The 22,825-nt window shown below is 45.5% G+C and overlaps 1 protein-coding gene and 1 long non-coding RNA gene across 2 annotated transcripts; both read left to right on the top strand.

The window, feature by feature from the left end:
* The first annotated feature begins 922 nt into the window (after positions 1-922).
* On the top strand, positions 923-4,298 carry LOC123998330. Its single transcript, XR_006832253.1, has 3 exons — positions 923-1,077; positions 1,254-1,327; positions 4,102-4,298. It is a non-coding gene; the product is annotated as an uncharacterized LOC123998330 (long non-coding RNA).
* A 2,156-nt stretch (positions 4,299-6,454) lies between these two features.
* Positions 6,455-22,087, top strand: LOC123998329 (cytoplasmic dynein 1 light intermediate chain 1-like). Its single transcript, XM_046303452.1, has 11 exons — positions 6,455-6,557; positions 6,862-7,092; positions 7,304-7,461; positions 10,941-11,034; positions 13,835-13,970; positions 14,098-14,209; positions 14,678-14,737; positions 14,939-14,983; positions 15,182-15,272; positions 17,094-17,204; positions 21,185-22,087. Exons 1-11 carry the CDS (start codon positions 6,500-6,502, stop codon positions 21,265-21,267), a joined length of 1,179 nt encoding a protein of 392 aa, XP_046159408.1. The 5' UTR covers positions 6,455-6,499; the 3' UTR covers positions 21,268-22,087.
* The last annotated feature ends 738 nt before the right edge of the window (positions 22,088-22,825 follow it).

Genomic DNA, 22,825 nt, shown 5'->3' with positions numbered 1-22,825 from the left:
CCTTTCAGCTAACCACATATGTTATAGCAATCTGTCAGTTGATGACAAGTCGATGGACACAGTCGACAGTCGATGACGTGGCATGCAACCATTGGTTGATTCATGCAACGTCTAAGCAGTGGAAAGCAACCATACCGTCTGATATTCCATGTCTTTCAGCCAATCAGCATCCAGAAGCCAAACTACCCAGTTTATAAATGTCTATATTAGTGAAAAGCTATATAAGGCTAGAAGTCAAATTACTTCCTCTCATGCTTTCCCTTCCTTCATGGACACTTATGCATAAAATAAAATAAAATAATGAAAGCCATTTGAAAGTAAACATCCTCCATATTGTTTTCACTCATCCTTTGCTTTCAGATCAGTGCAAATCAAGAAAAGGAGGCTAAGACACAGGAAAGGAGGCTAGGCTAGGACATAGGAAAAGAGGTTAGGCTAGGTCACAGGAAAGGAGGCTAGGACACAGAAGTCTAGCACCAGCAGACACTCCGTGCCAGAGGATTGGTTTGCGTTCCAGGTCATCTTTTTTTTGCAGTCACAATTTGCTCAATAAGATTGCTGTATCTTATTCATGTGGTTCCTGAGCCTTTCTACAGTCCAGACGTTGTGACGCTCATCTACAAAGCGTGACTGCAAAAAAGATGACATACAAGTTGGAAGACAACTTGAAAGTAAAATGTCAATTTCAAAAAATATATCAATGCAACTTTTTCCATTCCGAGCAGACACAGATTGTATAACTGCATAATTGAATCATTTATCATTTTGTACATACCCGTGTTTAAAATGTCTCCTTCACTCTGTGCATGGTGCTGCACAGATCTGCTGCAAGTTGATTATTTTTAGATCAGTTATTCTGCGTGGCTTCCTTGTTTCAAATTTGAACTTGCCGTGACCGCAGCACTTATAAATAAGGGCATCTGGAACGCGCCCTTTATTATGCCAATTCAAACATCCGGGCACTTAATCCATTCAAGGCTGATAGAAGATGGCTTCGACAGTGAGAATTACGTCAACTGCAAATACACTAAATTCTATAGAAAATCAAACCAGCGACGAGGATGGCCAGAATTTATGGTGAATATTGGTCCTGAACTATACAATAATATGGCGTAAGAAAGGCCTGGCTCGCCTGTCAGAGCCACTTTGAATGGTTTTAGGGTTTGAAAAATCTGGTTCTAAGGGAGTAGCGCATCTGAATAGCAGGGATATGGGTGCTTGGTATTTGTCTGATGTCATTGTCTCTCTTGCAGGTCCTCTATTTTGAGTGAGGTCTCGACGCGTTCACGGTCAAAATTGCCGTCTGGGAAAAATGTTCTTATTATGGGTAAGCCTATTTAATTTTCTGCTTGCGTTGTGTAATATTGGCACGGGATGGACCACCTGCTCCCTCCGCTACTTCAGAGTGTGCGGGATGCTAGACAAGGAGTGCCTCACCACGCGTTCTGTATTCCATTACAATGTCAATAACAGACAGTATTGGACCATTGTTGCGAGGTTTGAGAACCAATTGATTATTAACCGAATTATGGCAGGCTATTGTTGAATGCATTTATAACAGCACCGCTTATAATTGTCCAACAAAATATGGACAGTGTTTCATAGACGACTAAAAATGGCAATTTCTGCAGGTCAGATCGGCTCTGATCCAATCACATTGAAAAAATGATTATATTCAACAACTGCTAGTTTTATCTGTAAAATAAATCCCACAACGAGCAAATGAGATTACATATATTTCTTATCTGGTCGACTAGTGGTATGCAGTGCCTTCAGAAAGTATTCACACCCCTTGACTTTTTCCACATTTTGTTATTACAGCCTGAATTTAAAATGGATTACATTTAAATTAGTTGGTCACTGGCCTACACACAATACCCCATAATTACATTTACATTTAAGTCATTTAGCAGACGCTCTTATCCAGAGCGACTTACAAATTGGATAATGTAACAGTGGAAGTATGTTTTTGAAATGTACCAAAAATGAAAGCTGAAATGTCTTGAGTCAATAAGTTTTGGTGTAAAAATTTGCTTAACAAGTCACATAATAAGTTGCATGGAGTCACTGTGTGCAAAGTGTTTAACATGATTTTTGAATCTCTGTAACCCACACCTACAATTATCCCTCAGTTGAGCAGTGAATTTCAAACACCGATTCAAATACAGAAACACAAAGGTTTTCCAATTCGAAAGCAAACATTGAAAATCCCATTGAAACATGGTGAAGTTATTCATTACTGGATGATGTATCAATACACCCAGTCACTACAAAGATACTACAAAGATACAGGCGTCCTTCCTAACTCAGTGATGGTGAAGTTATTCATTACTGGATGGTGTATCAATACACCCAGTCACTACAAAGATACAGGCGTCCTTCCTAACTCAGTGATGGTGAAGTTATTCATTACTGGATGGTGTATCAATACACCCAGTCACTACAAAGATACAGGCGTCCTTCCTAACTCAGTGATGGTGAAGTTATTCATTACTGGATGGTGTATCAATACACCCAGTCACTACAAAGATACAGGCGTCCTTCCTAACTCAGTGATGGTGAAGTTATTCATTACTGGATGGTGTATCAATACACCCAGTCACTACAAAGATACAGGCGTCCTTCCTAACTCAGTGATGGTGAAGTTATTCATTACTGGATGGTGTATCAATACACCCAGTCACTACAAAGATCACTAACTCAGTGATGGTGAAGTTAAACTGGATACAGGCAAAGATACAGGCGTCCTTCCTAACTCAGTGATGGTGAAGTTATTCATTACTGGATGGTGTATCAATACACCCAGTCACTACAAAGATACAGGCGTCCTTCCTAACTCAGTGATGGTGAAGTTATTCATTACTGGATGGTGTATCAATACACCCAGTCACTACAAAGATACAGGCGTCCTTCCTAACTCAGTGATGGTGAAGTTATTCATTACTGGATGGTGTATCAATACACCCAGTCACTACAAAGATACAGGCGTCCTTCCTAACTCAGTGATGGTGAAGTTATTCATTACTGGATGGTGTATCAATACACCCAGTCACTACAAAGATACAGGCGTCCTTCCTAACTCAGTGATGGTGAAGTTATTCATTACTGGATGGTGTATCAATACACCCAGTCACTACAAAGATACAGGCGTCCTTCCTAACTCAGTGATGGTGAAGTTATTCATTACTGGATGGTGTATCAATACACCCAGTCACTACAAAGATACAGGCGTCCTTCCTAACTCAGTGATGGTGAAGTTATTCATTACTGGATGGTGTATCACTACAGGCGTCCTTCCTAACTCAGTGAAGACTCCTAACTCGGTGATGGTCAAGTCGTCTCTTTTCACTGACTCAGATCATTGACCCGTTCAGTCAAAAGAATGAATCTTTTGACTCATTTTGTTCATTTGAGTCAGTAAGAGCCAATTTATGCTTTATCCCAAATATGGTCGGAGGCGCCCAATGGATCGTGTGACTCAAATATGGAAATTCCGGAGGCAAGCAGAGGCCAAATTGAGCTCTGTACCGCGTCGCCGTGCTCCGCTCAATTGTTGTAATTATGTGGATGGCTCCGCCTTTACGTGATTGGTTGGTGGTAGGTGAGGGCGATAAGTCCTGTGTATACACAAACTCACATCCTTAACAACAGCTCTACGACAAACTGAAGACTGTCATTCACAGTAGGGGGCTTATTGGAGCTGTCATTTGTGACTGAGACTTGTAAATGTGTGCTTTTAAACAATGTACATTTAGTTAATTGCTAGGCATACAAATGGCATTATTTCTTGCTACATTTGAAACGAGGTCCATCTAGCTGTGGCTGCTACCGGACTAGAGTGTGAACGACTCTTGGTGGGATGCATTGCGTGACTGCCGGGAGAGTTCAGTCGTTCACGAGCTGCAGCCGACCAAAGGATTCCTTCTCAAGTTCTAGTTTGCTGAGCAGAGGCTGTGTATGGTTTGGTTCTACTAAGCTGTGTCCATCTTAACATTAAATCAATCCAATGCAGTCATTCTTGCACCATACAACCAATTATCAGTTCTAGATATGTCTGTCTTCTCTATGCTCATGATTTATTTTCCTGTGCAAATATGACAGACAGTTGGGGGTTGGAGGCACGTCTCTGGAGCTGCTGAGCCGGAGGAGTGTGTATGAAAGGTGCTGCTTGGTCATTCTGACGTCTGCGTTGGCCTTGCAGCATTTATGGTGACACAGCCTCTGCAGAAGTCAGGGCATTCATACTTCTTGAGCTTCGCCGAGCAGCACAGACCTGTTGTGAAAGAAGTTGTCAAGGAAGTGAGTTTGTGTTTTACAGGACCTCCCACCCTCGCCTATTGTCAAACAATCATGTCAATGCGGAGCTACAGTTGAAGTCGGAAGTTTACATACACCTTAGCCAAAGACATTTAAACTCATTTAACAATTCCTGACATTTTAATCCAAGTAAAAATTCCCTGTTTTAGGTCAGTTAGGATTACCACTTTATTTTAAGAATGTGAAATGTCAGAATAATAGTAGAGAGAATGATTTATCTATTTAAGCTTTTATCACATTCCCAGTGGGTCAGAAGTTTACATACTCAATTAGTATTTGGTAACATTTCCTTTTAAATTGTTTAACTTGGGTCAAATGTTTCGGGTAGCCTTTCGCAAGCTTCCCACAATAAGTTGGGTGAATTTTGGCCCATTCCTCCTGACAGAGCTGGTGTAACTGAGTCAGGTTTGTAGGCCTCCTTGCTCGCACATGCTTTTTCAGTTCTGCCCACATATTTTCTATGGGATTGAGGTCAGGGCTTTGTGATGGCCACTCTAATACCTTGACTTTGTTGTCCTTAAACCAATTTTACACAACTTTGGAAGTATGCTTGGGGTCATTGTCCATTTGGAAGACCCATTGCGACCAACTTTAACTTCCTGACTGATGTCTGGAGATGCTGTTTCAATATATAATTTTCCTCCCTCATGATGTCATCTATTTTGTGAAGTGCACCAGTCCCTCCTGCAGCAAAGCACCCCCACAACATGATGCGGCCACCCTCGTGCTTCACGGTTGGTATGGTGTTCCTTGGCTTGCAAGCCTCCCCTTTTTCCTCCAAACATAATGATGGTCATTATGGCCAAACAGTTCTATTTTTGTTTCATCAGACCAGAGGACATTTCTCCAAAAGGTAAAATCTTTGTCCCCATGTGCAGTTGCAAACCATAGTCTGGCTTTTTTATCGTGGTTTTTGAGCAGTGGCTTCTTCCTTGCTGAGTGGCCTTTCAGGTTATGGCAATATAGGACTTGTTTTACTGTGGATATAGATACTTTTGTACCTGTTTTCTCCAGCACATCATTAGAAGGAAACCGGTCAGAGATTTCACCATGAGGCCAATGTTTACTTTAAAACGGTTAGAGTTTAATGGCATCAAGAATCAACAACATTGAAGTTACTCCATAATTCTAACCTAATTGACAGAGTGGAAAAAAGGGAGCCTGTACAGAATAACAATATTCCAAAACATGCATTCTGTTTGCAATAATGCACTGTTTGGGGCAAATCCAACACAACACTGAGTACCGCTCTTCATATTTTCAAGCATAGGGGTGGCTGCATCATGTTATGAGTATGCTTGTCATTGGCAAGGACTAGGGAGTTTTCTTTATGATAAAGATAAATGTAATAGAGCTAAGCAGTGGCAAAATCCTGGAGGAAAACCTGGTTCAGTCTGCTTTCCAGTAGACACTGAGAGATGGTCACCTTTCAGCAGGACAATAACCTAAAACACAAGGCCAAATATACACTGGAGTTGCTTACCAAGATGACATTGAATAGCCTAGTTAAAGTTTTGACTGAAAAAAAATCTATAGCAAGACTTGAAAATGGCCGTCTACCAATGATCAACAATCAACTTGACAGAACTTGAAGAACTTAAAAAATAGTCATGTGCAAATGTTGTGCAATCCAGGTGGGAATAATTCTTCAACTGAAATCGCTCACAGCTGTAATCGCAGCTAAAGGTGATTCTAACATGTATTCAACCCCCTGAGTCAATACATCTAATCAAGAGTTTCATTTATTTGTATATCTTTTATTTTACAAATGTTAGAATTTTTCTTCCACTTTGACATTACAGAATATTTTGTGCAGATCGTTTACAAAAAGGTCAATTACATCAATTTGAATCCCACTTTGTAGCACAACAACATTTTGAAAAAGGTGAAGGGGTATGAGTATTTTCTGAAGGTATTGTATGGGCCCTGCATATAGGCCTAACTGATTTTGTGAGCAATAGCTGCATTGATGCAAAATGATATACTTTTATAGGCCTAGAACACTGGCCACAGCAGGCAGCTGACCTAAAGGCCTAATGTAGTCTACAGTAGGCTATAACGGAGTTGAATGATTTTGCTTAGCATGCAGTTTACCTGCACGTATGTGTTTCATGTATGCTACAGGTGAGACGGGGCAGGGAAGACCACTCTCATAGCCAAACTGCAGGGAGTTGAAGAATACATGAAAGGCAGAGGACTGGAGTACCTGTACTTTAACGTTCACGATGATGACATCGATGGTAAGTGTGTCTTTTGGACATAATGAGAAAACAAAGGTGATCAAGTTTGATGATTTGTTTTAGTTCATAATATAGCTTGGGCATCAGTGTATGATGGGTCAGTAGCGATCAATAGGAAAGCCTTGTACAATTTCTCCTTTTGGTGTGATTTGACCCCAAACTGTGTGTGTGTGTGTGTGTGTGTGTGTGTGTGTGTGTGTGTGTGTGTGTGTGTGTGTGTGTGTGTGTGTGTGTGTGTGTGTGTGTGTGTGTGTGTGTGTGTGTGTGTGTGTGTGTGTGTGTGTGTGTGTGTGTGTGCGTGCAGATCATGCTATGTGTAACGCATGGATTCTGGACGGTGACCTGTACCACAAAGGCCTCCAGAAGTTTGCTGTGTGTGGGGAGAACATGGCCGACACTATGGCTCTGCTGGTAGTGGACATGTCCAGGCCGTGGACGGTGCTGGACTCTCTGCAGAAGTGGGCCAGTGTGCTACGAGAACACATCGACAAGCTCCGAGTCAACCCAGAGACACTGAGGGACATGGAACAGAGATGTACGTCTATGAATCTGAGAGAGAGACATTCTTACTTTATAACATTAAAGACTTGAAATAGCTACTTCAACAGTATTTCTTTAACTTTAAGTAGTCATGTGATATAAACTATAAAGTGAATTGAGATGAATTGTTTGGAGTTTGAATTAAAAAGGGTAAAATAGCAATCGCTGTAAAACGGAATCTCTTCCACCCTCTCCCCTACCGCTAGTGGTCCGACAGTTCCAGGAGTACTCAGAGCCAGGGGGTGACCACAGCGCCTCTCCCAAGAGGAGGAACCCCGTGGCTGGGGAGGCTGAGGAGGAGTGTGTGGTGCTCCCCTTGGGAGAGAACACACTCACACACAACCTGGGCGTGCCTGTTATGGTGGTGTGTACAAAGGTATGGTGGGCAAAGCTCTGGCATTAGGGAAAGAAATGAACTTGCCTTGTTAACTCAACTTATCAAAGGATACTTTCCTTGGCATTGGTATGGTTTCTTTATTCATGTGTATAAAGGACGGAAAATCCGTCATTTTGTTTTACACTTTCTCATCTTCGCTTTCAATTTCTTTTTCATTCTTGTCTTGTGTGGCTTACTCTCTCTCTCTCTCAGTATTCTCTTACTCTCTCTCTCTCTCTCTCAGTATTCTCTTACCCTCTCTCTCTCTCAGTATTCTCTTACCCTCTCTCTCTCTCAGTATTCTCTTACCCTCTCTCTCTCTCAGTATTCTCTTACCCTCTCTCTCTCTCAGTATTCTCTTACCCTCTCTCTCTCTCAGTATTCTCTTACCCTCTCTCTCTCTCAGTATTCTCTTACCCTCTCTCTCTCTCTCAGTATTCTCTTACCCTCTCTCTCTCTCTCTCTATTCTCTTACCCTCTCTCTCTCTCTCTCTCAGTATTCTCTCTTACCCTCTCTCTCTCTCTCTCTCAGTATTCTCTTACCCTCTCTCTCTCTCTCAGTATTCTCTTACTCTCTCTCTCTCTCTCTCTCTCAGTATTCTCTTACCCTCTCTCTCTCTCAGTATTCTCTTCTCCCTCTCTCTCTCTCAGTATTCTCTTACCCTCTCTCTCTCTCTCAGTATTCTCTTACTCTCTTCTCTCTCTCTCAGTATTCTCAGTATTCTCTTACCTCTCTCTCTCTCTCTCTCAGTATTCTCTTACCCTCTCTCTCTCTCAGTATTCTCTTACCTCTCTCTCTCTCAGTATTCTCTTACCCTATTCTCTCTCAGTATTCTCTTACCCTCTCTCTCTCTCTCAGTATTCTCTTACCCTCTCTCTCTCTCTCAGTATTCTCTTACCTCTCTCCTCTCTCTCTCTCTCTCAGTATTCTCTCTCTCTCTCTCTATCTCTACCCTCTCTCTCTCAGTATTCTCTTACCCTCTCTCTCTCTCTCAGTATTCTCTTACCCTCTCTCTCTCTCTCTCAGTATTCTCTTACCCTCTCTCTCTCTCTCTATTCTCTTACCCTCTCTCTCTCTCAGTATTCTCTACCCTCTCTCTCTCTCTCAGTATTCTCTTACCCTCTCTCTCTCTCTCTCAGTATTCTCTTACCTCTCTCTCTCTCTCTCTCTCTATTCTCTTACCTCTCTCTCTCTCTCTCAGTATTCTCTACCCTCTCTCTCTCTCTCTCTCAGTATTCTCTTACCCCTCTCTCTCTCTCTCTCAGTATTCTCTTACCCTCTCTTCACTTCCCTCCTTTGCAGTGTGACACGTTTCTCAGTCTAGAGAAAGAGCATGACTACCGGGAAGAACACTCTCAGTATCTCACTTGACACTTCTCTCTGTCTCACTCTCTCTCTCTCTCAGTGTATCCTTCTCTCACCGACTGGTCTTCTGCCCTAAGAGTTTGCATTCCTCTGCCGTTATTCTTTCAAACTAATGTATTTTCCTATTTTCTTAGATGTACCAACCATGTGCAGGCACCAGTTTCAGGTTGTTCTTGTGTGAAGTGAGCATGTTTTATCTGAGCAGTAGAGGGGTAGTAGAGGGGTAGTCTCTCTTAGTAGGGGTAGTAGTCTCTCTCTCTCTAGAGGGGTAGTAGAGGGGTAGTAGAGGGTAGTCTCTAGGTAGAGGGGGTAGTAGAGGGGTAGTAGAGGGGTAGTAGAGGGGTAGTAGAGGGGTAGTAGAGGGGCAGTAGAGGGGTAGTCTCTCTCTCAGTAGAGGGGTAGTAGAGGGGCAGTAGAGGGGTAGTAGAGGGGTAGTAGGGGCAGTAGAGCAGTAGAGGGGTAGTAGAGGGGTAGTAGAGGGGTAGAGAGGGGTAGTAGAGGGGTAGTAGAGGGGTAGTAGAGAGGGTAGTAGAGGGTAGTAGAGGGGTAGTAGAGGGGTAGTAGAGGGGCAGTAGAGGGGTAGTAGAGGGGCAGTAGAGGGGTAGTCAGAGGGGCAGTAGAGGGGTAGTAGAGGTAGTAGAGGGGTAGTAGAGGGGTAGTAGAGGGGTAGAGGCAGTAGAGGGGTAGTAGAGGGGTAGTAGAGGGTAGTAGAGGGGTAGTAGAGGGGTAGTAGAGGGGTAGTAGAGGGGTAGTAGAGGGGTAGTAGAGGGGCAGTAGAGGGGTAGTAGAGGGGTAGTAGAGAGGGGTAGTAGAGGGGTAGTAGAGGGTAGTAGAGGGGCAGTAGAGGGGTAGTAGAGGGGTAGTAGAGGGGCAGTAGAGGGGCAGTAGAGGGGCAGTAGAGGGGTAGTAGAGGGTAGTAGAGGGGTAGTAGGTAGTAGAGGGGTAGTAGAGGGGTAGTAGAGGGGTAGTAGAGGGGTAGTAGAGGGGTAGTAGAGGGTAGTAGAGGGGTAGTAGAGGGGTAGTAGAGGGGTAGTAGAGGGGTAGTAGAGGGGTAGTAGAGGGGTAGTAGAGGGGTAGTAGAGGGGTAGTAGAGGGGTAGTAGAGGGTAGTAGAGGGGTAGTAGAGGGGTAGTAGAGGGGTAGTAGAGGGGTAGTAGAGGGGTAGTAGAGGGGTAGTAGAGGGGTAGTAGAGGGGTAGTAGAGGGGTAGTAGAGGGGGTAGTAGAGGGTCTCTCTCTCTCTCAGTATTCTCTTAGTAGAGGGGTAGTCTCTCTCTCAGTATTCTCTTACCCTCTCTCTCTCTAGTCTCTCTCTAGTCTCTCTCTAGTAGAGGGCAGTAGAGGGGCAGTCTCTCTCTCTCTAGAGGGCAGTAGAGGGGCAGTCTCTCTCAGTAGAGGGGTACTCTCTCTCTCTCTCTAGAGGGGAGGGGCAGTCTCTCTCTAGTAGAGGGGTAGTACTCTCTCTCTAGAGGGGTAGTAGAGGGGTAGTCTCTCTCTCTCTCAGTATTCTCTTACCCTCTCTCTCTAGATTCTCTACCCTCTCTCTCTCTCTCAGTATTCTCTTACCCTCTCTCTCTCTCTCTCTCTCTCTCTCTAGAGGGGTAGTCTCTCTCTCAGTATTCTCTTACCCTCTCTCTCTCTCAGTCTCAGTAGAGGGGTAGTACTCTCTCTCTCTCAGTCTCTCTCAGTAGATTCTCTCAGTCTCTCTCTCTCTCTCTCTCTCTCTCTCAGTATTCTCTTACTCTCTAGAGGGGTAGTAGATTCTCTCAGTATTCTACCCTACCCTCTCTCTCTCTCTCTCTCTCAGTAGACCCCTCTCTCTCTCTCTCTCAGTATTCTCTTACCCTCTCTCTCTCTCTCTCTCAGTAGACCCTCTCTCTCTCTCTCTCTCTTACCCTCTCTCTCTCTCTCAGTATTCTCTTACCTCTCTCTCTCTCTCTCTCTCTCTCTCTCTCAGTATTCTCTTCTCTCTCTCTCTAGTAGACCCTCTCTCTCTCTCTCAGTATTCTCTTACCCTCTCTCTCTCTCTCTAGAGGGGTAGTCTCTCTCTCTCTCTCTCTCTCTCAGTATTCTCTTACCCTCTCTTCACTTCCCTCCTTTGCAGTGTGACACGTTTCTCAGTCTAGAGAAAGAGCATGACTACCGGGAAGAACACTTTGACTTCATCCAGTCTCACATCCGACACTTCTGCTTGCAGTGTATCCTTCTGCCTCACCGACTGGTCTTCTGCCCTAAGAGTTTGCATTCCTCTGCCGTTATTCTTTCAAACTAATGTATTTTCCTATTTTCTTAGATGTACCAACCATGTGCAGGCACCAGTTTCAGGTTGTTCTTGTGTGAAGTGAGCATGTTTTATCTGAGCAGTAGAGGGGTAGTAGAGGGGTAGTAGAGGGGTAGTAGAGGGGTAGTAGAGGGGTAGTAGGGTAGTAGTAGAGGGGTAGTAGTAGAGGGGTAGTAGAGGGGTAGTAGAGGGGTAGTAGAGGGGTAGAGGGGTAGTAGAGGGGTAGTAGAGGGGTAGTAGAGGGGCAGTAGAGGGGTAGTAGTAGAGGGGTAGTAGAGGGGTAGTAGAGGGGTAGTAGAGGGTAGTAGTAGAGGGGTAGTAGAGGGGTAGTAGAGGGGTAGTAGAGGGGTAGTAGAGGGGTAGTAGAGGGGTAGTAGAGGGGTAGTAGAGGGGTAGTAGAGGGGTAGTAGAGGGGTAGTAGAGGGGTAGTAGAGGGGTAGTAGAGGGGTAGTAGAGGGGTAGTAGAGGGGGTAGAGGGGTAGTAGAGGGGTAGTAGAGGGGTAGTAGAGGGGTAGTAGAGGGGTAGTAGAGGGGTAGTAGAGTAGAGGGGTAGAGTAGAGGGGCAGTAGAGGGGCAGTAGAGGGGCAGTAGAGGGGCAGTAGAGGGGCAGTAGAGGGGCAGTAGTAGGGGTAGTAGAGGGGCAGTAGAGGGGCAGTAGAGGGGCAGTAGAGGGGCAGTAGAGGGCAGTAGAGGGGTAGTAGAGGGGTAGTAGAGGGGTAGTAGAGGGGTAGTAGAGGGGTAGTAGAGGGGTAGTAGAGGGGCAGTAGAGGGGCAGTAGAGGGGTAGTAGAGGGGTAGAGGGTAGAGGGGTAGTAGAGGGGTAGTAGAGGGGTAGTAGAGAGGGGGGGTAGTAGAGGGGTAGTAGAGGGGTAGTAGAGGGGTAGTAGAGGGGTAGTAGAGGGGTAGTAGAGGGGCAGTAGAGGGGTAGTAGAGGGGTAGTAGAGGGGTAGTAGAGGGGTAGTAGAGGGGTAGTAGAGGGGTAGTAGAGGGGTAGTAGAGGGGTAGAGTAGAGGGGTAGTAGAGGGGTAGTAGAGGGGTAGTAGAGGGGTAGTAGAGGGGTAGTAGAGGGGTAGTAGAGGGGTAGAGGGGTAGTAGAGGGGTAGTAGAGGGGTAGAGTAGAGGGGTAGTAGAGGGGTAGTAGAGGGGTAGTAGAGGGGCAGTAGAGTAGAGGGGTAGTAGAGGGGTAGTAGAGGGGTAGTAGAGGGGTAGTAGAGGGGTAGAGGGGTAGAGGGGTAGTAGAGGGCAGTAGTAGAGGGGGTAGTAGAGGGGTAGTAGAGGGGTAGTAGAGGGGTAGTAGAGGGGTAGTAGAGGGGTAGTAGAGGGGTAGTAGAGGGGTAGTAGAGGGGTAGTAGAGGGGTAGGGGTAGAGGGGTAGTAGAGGGGTAGGGGTAGAGGGGTAGTAGAGGGGTAGTAGAGGGGTAGTAGAGGGGTAGTAGAGGGGTAGTAGAGGGGTAGTAGAGGGGTAGTAGAGGGGTAGTAGAGGGGCAGTAGAGGGGCAGTAGAGGGGCAGTAGAGGGGCAGTAGAGGGGCAGTAGAGGGGCAGTAGAGGGGCAGTAGAGGGGTAGTAGAGGGGCAGTAGAGGGGCAGTAGAGGGGCAGTAGAGGGGCAGTAGAGGGGCAGTAGAGGGGCAGTAGAGGGGCAGTAGAGGGGCAGTAGAGGGGCAGTAGAGGGCAGTAGAGGGGTAGTAGAGGGCAGTAGAGGGGCAGTAGAGGGGCAGTAGAGGGGCAGTAGAGGGGTAGAGGGGCAGTAGAGGGGCAGTAGAGGGGCAGTAGAGGGGCAGTAGAGGGGCAGTAGTAGAGGGGCAGTAGAGGGGCAGTAGAGGGGCAGTAGAGGGGCAGTAGAGGGGCAGTAGAGGGGCAGTAGAGGGGCAGTAGAGGGGCAGTAGAGGGGCAGTAGAGGGGCAGTAGAGGGGCAGTAGAGGGGCAGTAGAGGGGCAGTAGAGGGGCAGTAGAGGGGTAGTAGAGGGGCAGTAGAGGGCAGTAGAGGGGTAGTAGAGGGGTAGTAGAGGGGCAGTAGAGGGGCAGTAGAGGGGCAGTAGAGGGGCAGTAGTAGGGGCAGTAGAGGGGCAGTAGAGGGGCAGTAGAGGGGCAGTAGAGGGGCAGTAGAGGGGCAGTAGAGGGGCAGTAGAGGGGCAGTAGAGGGGTAGAGGGGCAGTAGAGGGGCAGTAGAGGGGCAGTAGAGGGGCAGTAGAGGGGCAGTAGAGGGGTAGTAGAGGGGGGTAGAGTAGAGGGGTAGTAGAGGGGTAGTAGAGGGGTAGTAGAGGGGTAGTAGAGGGGTAGTAGAGGGGTAGTAGAGGGGTAGTAGAGGGTAGTAGAGGGGTAGTAGAGGGGTAGTAGAGGGGTAGTAGGGGCAGTAGAGGGGCAGTAGAGGGGCAGTAGAGGGGCAGTAGAGGGGCAGTAGAGGGGCAGTAGAGGGGCAGTAGAGGGGCAGTAGAGGGGCAGTAGAGGGGTAGTAGAGGGGGCAGTAGAGGGGCAGTAGAGGGGCAGTAGAGGGGCAGTAGAGGGGTAGAGGGGTAGTAGAGGGGTAGTAGAGGGGTAGTAGAGGGGTAGTAGAGGGGCAGTAGAGGGGCAGTAGAGGGGCAGTAGAGGGGCAGTAGAGGGGCAGTAGAGGGGCAGTAGAGGGGCAGTAGAGGGGCAGTAGAGGGGCAGTAGAGGGGTCTTTAAGATATGGTTGGCCATTCTAGCAATAATACTATCCTTGACAAGTAGTGGTCTCTCAGATGGCGCAGCGCTGCTATACACGTCAATGAAGGAGCACAAAAACCTAGACCTTTTGTATAAATACCTGGTCCATAGATTATACGGGTTTCCCTTTGACATGCTGGCCCAGGTGGTGGACAAAGACTCAGTATTCATGTAAGTGTGACTCTGTGTTCTCACTAATGAAACATTTAGCCTTTTTCTCATGTGCTGTTAACAATGACATGAGTTATTTTTTAATATATATATATTTTGTATGCTTCTGTGGTTCATTGTCTTCCAGCCCATCAGGATGGGATAATGAAAAAAAGGTTGCCATTTTATATGAAAACTTTCAGTCGTTGAAAAGGGAAGACAAGTTTGAGGAGGTTATCATCCAGCCTCCTGTTAGGAAGGTAATGTCACTCCCAGATCTTCTTCTTATTTTTGGCACAGACATGAAATATTAGAAACAAGTGTAATTTAACAGACCTTTTAACTGACCTACACTCTAGGGGTAGTATCTTGGAGTTGAATAAAATTGTGACTGAATCCAAAATCCTTAGCCCTGATCAGGGTCAGAGATTACTACCGGCATGCATGGTTGGTGCTGTGCCTGGGTGGACTGGGGGATTCTGGGTGTTTGCTCTCTTCAGTCCTCTCCTCTGGACTTTAATGGGCCCCGGGATGAGGGGCCCATTTAATCTCAAATAACATCAGATTACCAGGATGAGCCTGCCTGTACTCAGATTACAGTGCCAAGGCCAGGCAAATATGTACTTAATCGGATGTACACTAAACTAACACATTAGGATGACTTGCATGTCATTTTGTGGAGAAAAGGTATATAGGTATGTGTTTGTTTATGATGTTTTTTTGAGCAGTTTGTACATGAAAAGGAACTAGGTGCGGAGGATGACCAAGTGTTTCTCCTCAAGCTTCAGGTAAGGGAGAATGTACAGTGTGTATTTGTACAGCTGGTATGACCCAAAACATTACTTTGGTAATATTGCATAATGCTAATCTGACATCAGCTGTGATAAGTTTAATTCTGCCAGTTACCATATGAATTAGGTTAGTGGTGTTAAGGGCTTCAGACTCTATCTGGACTCTCACACTACATGCTCTGTGTTGTCTATTAACAGACCCTGTTGTGTAAGCAGCCCCCAGTGGCAGCAGGCAGACCAGTGGTAAGTGTCTGGGGAAACATGCTACTGTAAAGGACCTAAAGAGTTCATGTAAATCTTCTGATATATGCAATTAATGATCCTCTACTCCTTCTTCCTTTCCTGTCTCTTCTCTTTCTCTCCCTCCCTTCTCATCCTCTTCTTCTCCTCTCTACTGTTCCTGTATCATCCCTCCTTCATTCCTTCTCCTTTTCATCTCAGGACACCACAAACAGAGCACCCACTGGCTCTCCACGGGTGTCAAATCGCTCGGCAACAGCAAACGTGGCCAATGTGATGCCCATGCAACCAGGTACTGAGACCATAGATCCCCGATAACTCATTCTACTGAAATGACAAAGATTAGCTTTGACACCCGTATTAAGTTTGCACCTACTGTGCATTTGGAATTCAGACCCTTGGCTTTTTACACATTTTGTTATGTTGCAGCCTAATTCTAAAATTGTTTTATTTTTAAAGTCAATCCTAATTCATCTACACACAATAACCCATAATGACAAACAAAACATGTTTTGTAGAAGTTTTTGCCCATGTATATAAATAAAACTGAAAGATCACATTTACATAAGTATTCAGACCCTTTACTCAGTACTTTGTTGAAGCACCTTTGGCAGCGATTACAGCCTTGAGTCTTCTTGGGTATGACGCTTCAAGCTTGGCACACCTGTATTTGGGGAGTTTCTCCCATTCTCTGCAGATCCTCTCAAGTTCTGTCAGGTTGGATGGGGAGCGTTGCTGCACAGCTATTCTTAGGTGTCTTCAGAGATGTTTGATAGGGTTCATGTCTGGGCTCTGGCTGGGCCACGCAAGGACATATAGTGTCCTTGAGTGGAACCAGAGACTTGTCCCAAAGCCACTCCTGCATTTGTCTTGGCTGTGTGCTTAGGGTTGTTGTCCTGTTGGAAGGTGAACCTTTGCCCCAGTCTGAGGTCCTGAGCACTCTGGAGTAGGTATTCATCAATGATTTCTCTGTACTTTGCTCCGTTCATCTTTCCTTCGATCCTGACTAGTCTCTCCGCCCCTGCTGCTGAAAAACAACCCCACAGCATGATACTGCCTCCGCCATGCATCACTGTTTTTATGGTACCAGGATTCCTCCAGATGTGACACTTTGAATTATTTGGCCTGAATACCATCTTAGTTTAATCGGGCCAGAGAATCTTGTTCCTCACGGTCTGAAAGTCCTTTCGGTGCCTTTGGGCAAACTCCAAGTGGTCTGTCATGTGCCTTTTACTGAGGAGTGGCTTCCTTCTGGCCTTTCGACCATAAAGGCCTGGCCTGATTGGTGGAGTGCTGCAGAGATGGTTGTTCTTCTGGAAGGTTCTCCCATCTCCACAGAGGAACTCTGGAGCTCTGTCAGTCACCATCAGGTTCTTGGTCACCTCCCTGAACAAGGCCTTTCTCCCGCGATTGCTCAGTTTGGCCTGGCGGCTGGCTCTAGGAAGTCTTGGTGGTTCCAAACTTCTTCCATTTAAGAATGGAGGAGGCCACTGTGTTCTTGGAGACCTTCAATGCTACAGAAATGTTTTGGTACCCTTCCCCAGATCTGTGCCTCGACACAATCCTGTCTCGGAGCTCTACGGACAATTCCTTCAACCTCATGGCTTGTTTTTTTTTCTCTGACGTGCATTATCAACTGTGGGACCTTCTACAGACAGGTGTCTGCCTTTCCAAATCATGTCCAATCATCAATTAAATTTACCACAGGTGGACTCCAATCAAGTTGTAGAAACATCTCAAAGATGATCAATGAAAACAATATGCACCTGAGCTCAATTTCGAGTCTCATAGCAAAGGGTCTGAATACCTATGTAAATAAGGTATGTCTGTTTCTTTAATGTTGATCACATTTGCTAAAAATGTTAAACCAGTTTTCACTTTTTATTATGGGGTGTTGTGTGTAGATTGAGGATTTGTTTTATTCAAGTCTATTCAGAATAAGGCTGTAACATAAGAAAACGTGTAAATCTGAATGCACTGTACATGTTGTACGTAGGGAATAACACCGCTAGCCTAACTGTTCTTTTTTCTAAACAATACCTGCCAACCTTGTGTGTGCAAGTTCGCTGGGTAACTGTGATGTTTTGTCTCTTTGTTTTCGCTGTGCCATTAGGCGGGCAGACCAGCGAGGGCGTGCTGGCTAACTTCTTCAACAGTCTGTTGAGCAAGAAGACCGGGGAAGGGGGCGGGGCCAACAACACGCCCAGAACAGTCCGGAAGTCAGGTACTGCTCCACACATGGAAGAGCTGTAACTCTTTTGTCATACACCTTCTAGTAAAGTTCTAGGGAGCACAGTGACAGGTATTCTTCCCCAAATGTCCACAGAAAGACTTGAAATAGAAAACATCCATTCTGTCATCTCACTGTAAGACCGTCACTGTGCGGTTGTTTAGGTGCACTGTGCGGTTGTTTAGGTGCACTGTGCGGTTGTTTAGGTGCACTGTGCGGTTGTTTAGGTGCACTGTGCGGTTGTTTAGGTGCACTGTGCGGTTGTTTAGGTGCACTGTGCGGTTGTTTAGGTGCACTGTGTGGTTGTTTAGGTGCACTGTGCGGTTGTTTAGGTGCACTGTGCGGTTGTTTAGGTGCACTGTGCGGTTGTTTAGGTGTGTTCTATCCCCCTGATCTCTCCTTTATTAGACTGACTCGCACTCCTTCCATTGTCTTTACCAGATGTTCTAAACCTCAGTAACTAAGCTCATAAGGCATTTACAAGTTATATTCTTTAAGAGTTGTTGGTGTAATAGAGAATTTCCATGAGAACCAGAAGGTGAGCAGTCATTGATCAAATCAATCAGAAATCAATCCTGTTTAATACAAGTTGCAACAGGGAGACAATCTCCAGAATGGAACATTTCCAACTGGTCTTCTCTAAGCAGGCCTTATGTTCTAATCTCACAACACCAGTGTTCTGTGAACACCCGCCGCCGAGAGGCTTGTAGGAAGTCACGGCATCATCTGTTAGTGCTACAGAATACAATAACAATCAGTGTCCTCGTACCTCCAGCATCAATCACTATCAACAGATATGAGCACATCCATAACATTCACTATCAAGTCTAGTGACCAGCAACCCATAAACAATGAGTGTCCTAAATAAAGCACTTGAAATCATGTGTTTTACATAAAGGGAGAATAAATAAATAAGTGTTGTGGTAATATGAACTTTATTCATCTGAAATATTCCCATTACAAATGGCTACATATCAACACAGGTTCAGAGATGGATGGATGCACCAATCTTACATGGAACAATATATACATACAACATGCAACAATTTAAAAGATTTGACAAAGTTACAGTTCACAAAAGGACATCAGTCAATTGAAATAAATGCATTATGCCCTAATCTATGGATTTCACATAACTGGGGATCCAGATATACATCTGTTGGTCACAGTAGTTAATACTTCTGTTCTAAATGAACCTTTTTTGTTGTTGCTGGTTTTCAACCTTCTTTTAATAATTGTGACGTAATCTATACTTGTCTGATGATGTGGAGGGGAGATCAATTGATCATAACTGAGTTGTCAATAAGTCGCTTTGGATAAAAGCGTCTGCTAAATGGCATACATTCTACATTCATTCAATACGGATTGTATTTTAGAGCCCCGTGTCTGTCCATTGTGTGTGTGTGTTAGTTAGTGGATGCTGGCCCTGCTAAGGTCGGTGTATCATGTAACTCTCCTGCATGTGTTCATATTCACGGAGCGTGCTCACTCTGTTGCCATATTAACATTGAACAAACCCTTATTTTATGTTGTACTTGGTCAATTAGACCGAACGACCTGTTTCCCTGCCCTTGTGTTGCCTTATTTGAATGCCTGCGCACACAGAGCCTGCCTGGCCCAAATGAGTGGCTGGGTGCTCCATCGGCTCCCCAGACATCAGGCAGGTCTGCCACTAACAGACAGCACAGAGCTCATGTTCTCCATATCCTCTCTGGTTGTAGACCTGTATCTGGGCCTTAGTATGTCTCTGGGCCTTAGTATGTCTCTGGGCCTTAGTATGTCTCTGGGCCTTAGTATGTCTCTGGGCCTTAGTATGTCTCTGGGCCTTAGTATGTCTCTGGGCCTTAGTATGTCTCTGGGCCTTAGTATGTCTCTGGGCCTTAGTATGTCTTTGTATGTCTCTGGGCCTTAGTATGTCTCTGGGCCTTAGTATGTCTCTGGGCCTTAGTATGTCTCTGGGCCTTAGTATGTCTCTGGGCCTTTGTATGTCTCTGGGCCTTTGTATGTCTCTGGGCCTTTGTATGTCTCTGTATGTCTCTGGGTCTTTGTATGTCTCTGGGTCTTTGTCTCTGGTCTTTGTATGTCTCTGGGTCTTTGTATGTCTCTGGGCCTTCTGGGTCTTTGTCTCTGGGTCTTTTATGTATGTCTCTGGGTCTTTGTATGTCTCTGGGTCTTTGTATGTCTCTGGGTCTTTGTATGTCTCTGGGTCTTTGTATGTCTCTGGGTCTTTGTATGTCTCTGGGTCTTTGTATGTCTCTGGGTCTTTGTATGTCTCTGGGTCTTTGTATGTCTCTGGGTCTTTGTATGTCTCTGGGTCTTTGTATGTCTCTGGGTCTTTGTATGTCTCTGTATGTCTCTGGGTCTTTGTATGTCTCTGGGTCTTTGTATGTCTCTGGGCCTTTGTATGTCTCTGGGCCTTTGTATGTCTCTGGGCCTTTGTATGTCTCTGGGTCTTTGTATGTCTCTGGGTCTTTGTATGTCTCTGGGTCTTTGTATGTCCCTTTGTATGTCTCTGGGTCTTTGTATGTCCCTGGGTCTTTGTATGTCTCTGGGTCTTTGTATGTCTCTGGGTCTTTGTATGTCTCTGGGTCTTTGTATGTCTCTGGGTCTTTGTATGTCCCTGGGTCTTTGTATGTCCCTGGGTCTTTGTATGTCCCTGGGTCTTTGTATGTCCCTGGGTCTTTGTATGTCTCTGGGTCTTTGTATGTCTCTGGGTCTTTGTATGTCTCTGGGTCTTTGTATGTCTCTGGGTCTTTGGTCTTTGTATGTCTCTGGGTCTTTGTATGTCTCTGGGTCTTTGTATGTCTCTGGGTCTTTGTATGTCTCTGGGTCTTTGTATGTCTCTGGGTCTTTGTATGTCTCTGGGTCTTTGTATGTCTCTGGGTGTCTCTGTATGTCTCTGGGTCTTTGTATGTCTCTGGGTCTTTGTATGTCCTTTGTATGTCTCTGGGTCTTTGTATGTCTTTGTATGTCTGGGTCTTTGTATGTCTCTGGGTCTTTGTATGTCTCTGGGTCTTTGTATGTCTCTGGGTCTGTATGTCCCTGGGTCTTTGTATGTCTCTGGGTCTTTGTATGTCTCTGGGTCTTTGTATGTCCCTGGGTCTTTGTATGTCCCTGGGTCTTTGTCTGGGCCTTTGTGTCTCTGGGTCTTTGTATGTCCCTGGGTCTTTGTATGTCCCTGGGTCTTTGTATGTCCCTGGGTCTTTGTATGTCCCTGGGTCTTTGTATGTCCCTGGGTCTTTGTATGTCCCTGGGTCTTTGTATGTCCCTGGGTCTTTGTATGTCCCTGGGTCTTTGTATGTCTCTGGGTCTTTGTATGTCTCTGGGTCTTTGTATGTGGGTCTTTGGGTCTTTGTATGTCTCTGGGTCTTTGTATGTCTCTGGGTCTTTGTATGTCTCTGGGTCTTTGTATGTCTCTGGGTCTTTGTATGTCTCTGGGTCTTTGTATGTCTCTGGGTCTTTGTATGTCTCTGGGTCTTTGTATGTCTCTGGGTCTTTGTATGTCTCTGGGTCTTTGTATGTCTCTGGGTCTTTGTATGTCTCTGTCTTTGGTCTTTGTATGTGGGTCTCTGGGTCTTTGTATGTCTCTGGGTCTTTGTATGTCTCTGGGTCTTTGTATGTCTCTGGGTCTTTGTATGTCTCTGGGTCTTTGTATGTCTCTGGGTCTTTGTATGTCTCTGGGTCTTTGTATGTCTCTGGGTCTTTGTATGTCTCTGGGTCTTTGTATGTCTCTGGGTCTTTGTATGTCTCTGGGCCTTAGTATGTCCCTGCGTCTTCACGGCCTTAGTAGTTGGTTACAACTCATTTCTTTGTTTTCAGAATTTAATGTATCAGTTTGTTTCAAATGTGTGTTTTTATTTGTCGTTTTCAAATGCTGCCACAGAGTACAACTGCAGACTGATCTTTGTCCTGATACTAGTAATTGGGTGAAAGTGTATTTTTAACACCTACACCTATTTTGCAAACTCTTCCAGTATCAAAGGTGGGACTTGACGGTGAGCCAGAGGCGTCCTCCCCGACCTCATCCTCACCCCCAGCCGACATGGAGGAGTCCTGAACCCCCAAACCCTCCCCACCACCACACACCCACACACACTCGCTGGGTCCTCTCGCTCTTTAGACCCTCGACTGTCAGATGGATCAGAAGCTGGGCTGGAAACAGAACAGAGCGGTCTTGGAGCGGTTGCCGTGAGACCGAGCCTTGCATGCCAATCCGTTGAACCACCACCAAAGCAAAACAACATGGACTTACTGAAAAACATCAATGTATTATATAGAAGATAAGCTCACAGGATATTGGAGGGAAATGGAGGAAGTCTGACTCGTTGTTGCTTTATTTGACAGCAACATTAAAATGAGAGGAACTGGATATCTTGCGGGTGGTCTTGAAGCCACTGTGACAAGTGCACATCCTTGATATCACTCTGAGCACTGTGGCTGTCTGCGAGGATGTTTTCAAAGTGGAGGAGATTGATGTTTGCCATTTGTGGAGATGGGTCTTTGGTAGACAGCAGTTCCATTGTTATGTGACGTCATAATGCACTGAGACGCTGATGGATGAAGACTGCTGTACAATCAGGCAGAATGATGGAAATAGTTGGTGTTTTAGTGCTTATAATGGTCATAATCAAGGGTTCTGTTAGAACTCAAGAATCCAGAGTCATGGATGATGCTCTAAAACCAGGGAAATTATTTATTCTTTATTTTTTTTAACTTGTGTGTTCATTGGCTTGGTTTGGATTAGGGAATAGGCAGACCTCTGGAGTGTTTTATTGGCATAGGGGAATCATCTATCACAATCTTGAAGTAGTCAAGTTTTCATGAACTATTCAACTGTTAAATCTGCCATTATTCAATAAAGCTGTATTACTAATCAGCACTCTGCTTTTGTCTCTGTCATGTTTCTTTAGGCCTACGGTACTTCTTGCATGGTGCAATAGCCAATGGTATTGTGTAACTTACACCACTATTATTGAGTTGTATCCTGCTACTGGCCGGGAAGTCTGAAATACGAAAAGGAGACGAGGTCGTGGAACGGGGTGCTTAAGAAAATCATCGTCGTTCAGTTTCAAATAGGGAGAAGATCTTGACGAAACGGGGAGAAATCCAGTGGAGGTGGTTGAGCAACACTGGGCTGTGATTGGAGCAGAGATGGATAGGAAGGTCGGGCGGTTAGGGTTGAGTGAGGAAGTAGGAGAGGTGTCTGCTAAAGTTCTTTGATGGAAGTTTGGTGTGTTTCAATGTTACACAGTATGAGAAGGTGCTCAAACTCAAGCAGGTATGTAAAGTGGTTGATGGTAGCCTGCTGGATCAAACTGGACGGCAGTGGGTCAGGAGTAGTTACAGGAGTAGTTACAGGAGTAGTTACAGGAGTAGTTACAGGAGTAGTTACAGGAGTAGGAGTAGTTACAGGAGTTGTTACAGGAGTTGTTACAGGAGTTGTTACAGGAGTTCCAGAAAGTGTTAACATGCCAGAAATAAAGGACCACCTGAAGGTCTGCTCTCTTATTGAGGCAAAGCACCTCCAGAGGACATGAGATGGAAGCAAGGTGGATAGCTTGTCAGTGCTACTATAGGTATTGCCAGGAACAGTTAGGATTGGGTATGAGTAACTA

The sequence above is a fragment of the Oncorhynchus gorbuscha genome, linkage group LG15 (assembly GCF_021184085.1).
Source record: "Oncorhynchus gorbuscha isolate QuinsamMale2020 ecotype Even-year linkage group LG15, OgorEven_v1.0, whole genome shotgun sequence".
Lineage (NCBI taxonomy): Eukaryota > Metazoa > Chordata > Actinopteri > Salmoniformes > Salmonidae > Oncorhynchus > Oncorhynchus gorbuscha.
The sequence above is the reverse complement of the archived record's forward strand: the minus strand, read 5'-3'. Positions and strand labels throughout refer to the sequence as shown.